Raw genomic sequence first — 4,980 nt, 5'->3', positions numbered from 1 at the left:
AGCGGCTTCGCTCCAGCATCACCTGAACAGGTTCACCTGGAAAACAAACTGGTGCTGCTGGTGTGTGTCAGTGGGGTTGTTTGTGTCTCTTTGAGGTCGTTTTGTGTGTTTCTAGTCACTTTGTGTGTCTTCATAGTTGCTTCTGTGTGTATTTGTCATCTTTTAGTGTCTTTGAGGTCATTTTGTGTCTCTCCATAGTTGTTTTTGTGTCTCTTTGTTGTCACTTTTCACGTCTTGTACTTGTTTTGTCTCGTCTTCTGTCAAATTGTGGTCGTTTTGTGTCTCTTTCTATTTGTTTTGTGTGTCTTGTGTAGCTGTTTTGTCTCTTTGTGGTCAGTTTGCATCTTCTCTACGTCTCTCTTGTGTCTGTTTGTCGTCATTACTGCTGCTTTATGTCCGTCTGTAGCCGACTCACAGCGTCGCCGAGCACTGGGATTGTTTTTCACGTTTAACCTGCTGGAACCAGAGCGAAGCGCCGGCCGGCCTCGAGTCATCATCAGAGGTTTAAATGAACAAGTCGCCTCTGCTGCTGTTAACAAAGCTTCTAGTTTCTACGGCGTCCTTCTGCACCAACTGTAACAAAATACTATCTTCATCTTAAATGAAATAAAAACAACAAGGTAGCGTTCAAAAGACCGAAACAAGTCCGAGTCAGAGGAGGCACATTACCCAGACGAGTCGGACACACGATGAAACACCAGCTGTGCAGTTCAGACGTACGGAGTCTCGAGGGCGCCACCATCAGCATTTAGTTATAACCAATTTGTAAATGTATGCGTTTCTAAAAGCAGGTATAAAGAAAACAATTTAATCTGAGATATTCAAAAGTCAAGTGACAACACGTGATAACGTACCTGCTAAGGGTCATTTTATAAATACGTTTTTTTGTTAAAAAGAAATCATAAATATATATTTTTAATTAGCTTAATATTTAACTAACATTTTTACATAAATATAATAAATTACTAAAATATAGGAAGCTTTGTTTAAAACCAGCCTCAGATTAAATAAATTACCTGCTCGCTAACTTTGGCGCGATTCCTGCTAATTCTGCTCTATCCCTGTAAAAATATACAACAAACAGATTAAAACAACGTTAAATTTAACTCTGAGTCGGTTTATTTCTTTAGTATTTATCAGTTTACTCATTGATTATAATTAAACACACAAAAAACAATCTGAGCTCGTTAATGTTGGCACGCTTTAGACTCCGTACAGGCGTATTAACTGAACAACATCAAACAGCTTCTGGTAGAAAACGTAAGAAACAAACCTACAGTACGTCATAAACGGGTCGGTTCCTGTTTGGAAGCAGAATCATCAGGCAGCTCAAATTTAAACATGATTATTATTATTAATGCACAGAGAAAATAAAACAAGTGTATTTGCATAAATAGCGTTTACAGCACACGTCTGTAAAAGGTGTCGGCCGGCGCTGGCGGCTGCAGCCGGCGGTCGGATGGGCGGGCAGCTGGCGTCTACACGTTGATGGCGTGGGCGTGCTTCTTGCACAGAGGCTTGTCCTTCTTCGAGTAGAAAGGTTGACCCTCCAGGTTCACGTGGCAGACCTGCAGGAGACACAGTCGGGTTGGACCGGGTCGACAGAAATCTGTCTGTTTGCAGATTTAAATGTTGTTACTGAAGCCAAACTAAACTCTGGTCAGCTCCATCGTCCTGGAGGCAGGAATCTCAGAAACACCATCAGGCTGCACAAAGACCTCCTGGTCCTCCTGAGGTACTTACAGTCCTGTATTCGTCTCCTTCCATTAAAGAAAAGGCAAAACTCACAACAGTCACTCAAATAACTAGAAACTGAAAAAAGTAATAATAAATAAAAATTTGCTAAATTATAATTTAGTGAAATAAGACGTTGCTTTTGAATTTTGGTTGAAAAGAATAATTAAAAAAAAAAAAAAAAAAACTGTCCCAGACCAATGAGAGGCCTTTGCTGATGAGCAGTGGGCCAGAACACCTGTCAACAGGTGCACAAGACATCTCTGAGTCTCTCTCCTTCTTGTCCTGGTTGCTCTGTTTCCATAGAGACGCAGGACTTTATGTTGCAGCTAAAAATGAGCCCACAATGAGAACAAAAACCAAAACCAAACAAACGCCCAGAAACTGGTTGGAGCTCAGAGGGTTAAAAAGCAGAGGACCACATACGGAGCCCTGAGGTCCACCACCGTTCATATACATGCAAAGAACAAAGAATCCAAACAGGATATGAACCTCCAGAGGAAACAGAGTCTGAAGAACGACACAAACTAAACTCAGTGAGCTGTTTGGACGGCTAGAGGACGTATAAACAGATCAAATAAAGCTACGTGTCGAGGAAACCCAGGTGATGTTAGTTCACCTGTGTTGTTTCTGGTTTCTTACCGCGCAGACGAAGCAGGTGTCGTGCCAGGTGTGACCCAGAGCCTCGATGAACTTATCTCCAGCCTCCACCGGGAAGTCGCAGCCGTGACACTTGGTGCTGAACAGTGCAATGTAGTCTGAAGGACACACACAGAGTTCAGTCGGACCTCCACAATCTGAACTCATCAATCAGCTAAAATCAGCTCCTTTAAACACAAACCCAGAGTTCCCCTGATCACAGACAGATGATAATGTGACGGAGCATCTCTGGGGTTCAGAGAAGTCAATAAACAACATCAACATGATACTGAACACCTTCACAGTGATGCTGTTTGTTTTTTATCCTTTAAAAGGAAACATGTAGACAGCATGTTCAAATGCTTCATGTGCACCAGGACTTCTTCTACTGCCGTAATATGTGTTGGTTTGTGTCTCTTAGAAGTCCATTTGTGTTTGTTTCTGGTCTTTTTTGTCCTCTGAGGTTGTTTTGTGTCTCTTTGTGGTGTTTGTGTGTCTCTTTGTCGGGTTTTGTTTCTCTTTGCAGTTGTTCTGAGTCTGTTTTTGGTGTTTTTCTGTCTCTTAATAGTTGATTTATGTCTTTATAGTGGTTTTCTTTTTGTCTCTTTGTTTTCTGTCGTTTTCTGTCTCTATGTTGTCATTTTGCGTCTTTGTAGAGGTTTGTGTGTCTTTGTGGTTGTCCTGGATCTCTGTGTAGTCTTTTTGTGTGTCTTTGTAGAGTTTTGTGCCTCCTCGAAGTCAATGTGTGTCCTATTGCAGTTGGTTTTTAGTCTTTTTTTGTCTCTCTGAGGTTGTCCTGGGTCTCTTTTTGGTGTTTTTCTGTCTCTTTGTGGTTGTTGTGGGTCTGTTTTGGTGTTTTTGGTTTTTTTGCTTGTTTTTCTATTTGTTTGTTGTGTTTTTTGTGTTTTGTTTTTTTTGTGTTTTTTTTTGTTTTTCTAGTTTTGTTGTCCTTTAACAGGTCCAGCTTGCTACCGGGTCGGATCCTTCCTCCTTCAGAACTTTGAGTTGTGGGCGACATTTTCAGGTTTGGGAACCGACGATGGACATTTTCTAAACGAACAGCTGATCGATCGATCCAGGAAAAAACAGCGATAATAAAAGTAAGGTTCAGTTCTTCACTGACTCAGAACCGGGCCGCGGTGCCGTACCTTTCTCACAGTACGGTTCTCCGTCCTCCATGTGGAAGAGGCTGTTTCCGAAGGCTTTGCCGCAGGCCGCACACACGAAGCAGGAAGTGTGCCACGTCTGCCGCAGGGCGTGCATCACTTCCTGTAGAATACAAAATAATAGAACAGACTCAGTTTATTTATGTCGCACAGCAAGACGTCTTTAAATCCGTCTGTCGGTTTGGTTTCTAGTTTTCATGCACTTCATGTCAAATGTTGGTTCATCAGGGCCGTACAGGTAAACACAAACAAATAAACAAACCTAGAATAAACATTTAGGAGCCGAGGGAGGACGGCTGGATGTTCACGAGAAGAAATCCTCACAAATCAAACAAAACTCAGATTCTCTGAGGTTATAAAATCAGTTTAACCAGGAAAAATCTTACAAATGTATGAGAAAAGAAAATCAAATCATCTCTGAGACTTATTGCATGAATTTACAGAAAAAATCACAAATTTACAAGAAAAGATGTGAACATTCTGTGCAGCTAATAAATCATATATTTACCACAAATTTATGAAAAAACTGCAAATTTACAAGAAAAAAACTCAAATATTCTCGGTCATACATGTTCAAACGTACAAGAAAAGACTTGACTGGTCCCTGAGAATATAAAGTTTTACATTTACGAGAAAAAAAAATTATTGATACAAGAATTTATGAAAAATTTATTGTAAAAAATAAAAGTAGGAATTTACGAGAATTTTAAAAATGTTCTGTGAGATGATGAAGCCAAATTTAGGAGATAAAAACAGAGTTTTATCAGTGACTTCATTGAACTACAGATTCACCCAAAAACAGACATTTATGAGGAAAAAACACAAATTTTAGATAAAAACGTGAATTTTCTCCTAAATTATTCACTAATTATTAAGTCAAGTTCATTAGAAAAAATGGTCATCGAAGATTATAGTCAGAAATTTATGACCTGAAAAAGTCACAAAATTACGAGAAAAAAGCCAAATGTGTGTCCAGGTATACAGGTGTGTAGGTATGGAGGTGTACATGTATACAGATGTGTATGTTTCCAGGTGTGTATGTATACAGGTGTGTGTATATCCAGGTATCCAGGTGAGCCGTCTCACCCCCATGATCTTGGTGTTGCAGCGAGCGCAGGTCGGGGCGAAGAACTCCTCGTAGCAGTTCTCACAGTAGACGTTGTTCTGCTCCTCCACGAAGCTGACGTCGGCCAGAGACATGTGGCAGTAGTGGCAGTTGAACTCCTCGGGGTGCCAGGACCGGCCCAGAGCCACCAGGAAGGGGCCCCTGAACACAGAACACAGCGTTTAACCTCAGGACCACTAGAACCTGTCAGACGGTGAAGAGCAGCAGCTCACCTGATGACGCTGTTGCAGGCTCCACACAGCGGCGTGCGGCTGCTGGCGGCGAACCTCTCCGCCCGCTGGGCCACGCCCCTCGCTACAGGTGGGAAGGGGGCGG

General features: G+C 41.6%; 1 protein-coding gene across 1 annotated transcript in view; it reads right to left on the bottom strand.

The window, feature by feature from the left end:
* Positions 1–217: 217 nt before the first annotated feature.
* Positions 218–4,980, bottom strand: part of LOC103362075 (PDZ and LIM domain protein 7) — a 45,753-nt gene continuing 40,990 nt past the window's right edge. Inside the window, exons 10-14 of the mRNA XM_008288336.1 lie at positions 4,878–4,980; positions 4,626–4,806; positions 3,522–3,642; positions 2,377–2,492; positions 218–1,568 (exon numbers count right to left, since the gene is read on the bottom strand). Coding sequence (XP_008286558.1) covers positions 1,479–1,568; positions 2,377–2,492; positions 3,522–3,642; positions 4,626–4,806; positions 4,878–4,980 — 611 coding nt within the window. The 3' untranslated portion in view covers positions 218–1,478. The remainder of the gene's footprint in view (positions 1,569–2,376; positions 2,493–3,521; positions 3,643–4,625; positions 4,807–4,877) is intronic.

This window comes from Stegastes partitus, unplaced genomic scaffold, assembly GCF_000690725.1.
Source record: "Stegastes partitus isolate 25-593 unplaced genomic scaffold, Stegastes_partitus-1.0.2 Scaffold553, whole genome shotgun sequence".
Classification (NCBI taxonomy): Eukaryota; Metazoa; Chordata; class Actinopteri; family Pomacentridae; genus Stegastes; species Stegastes partitus.
Note: the sequence above shows the minus strand (reverse complement) of the source record. Positions and strands in the feature narration are given on the sequence as shown.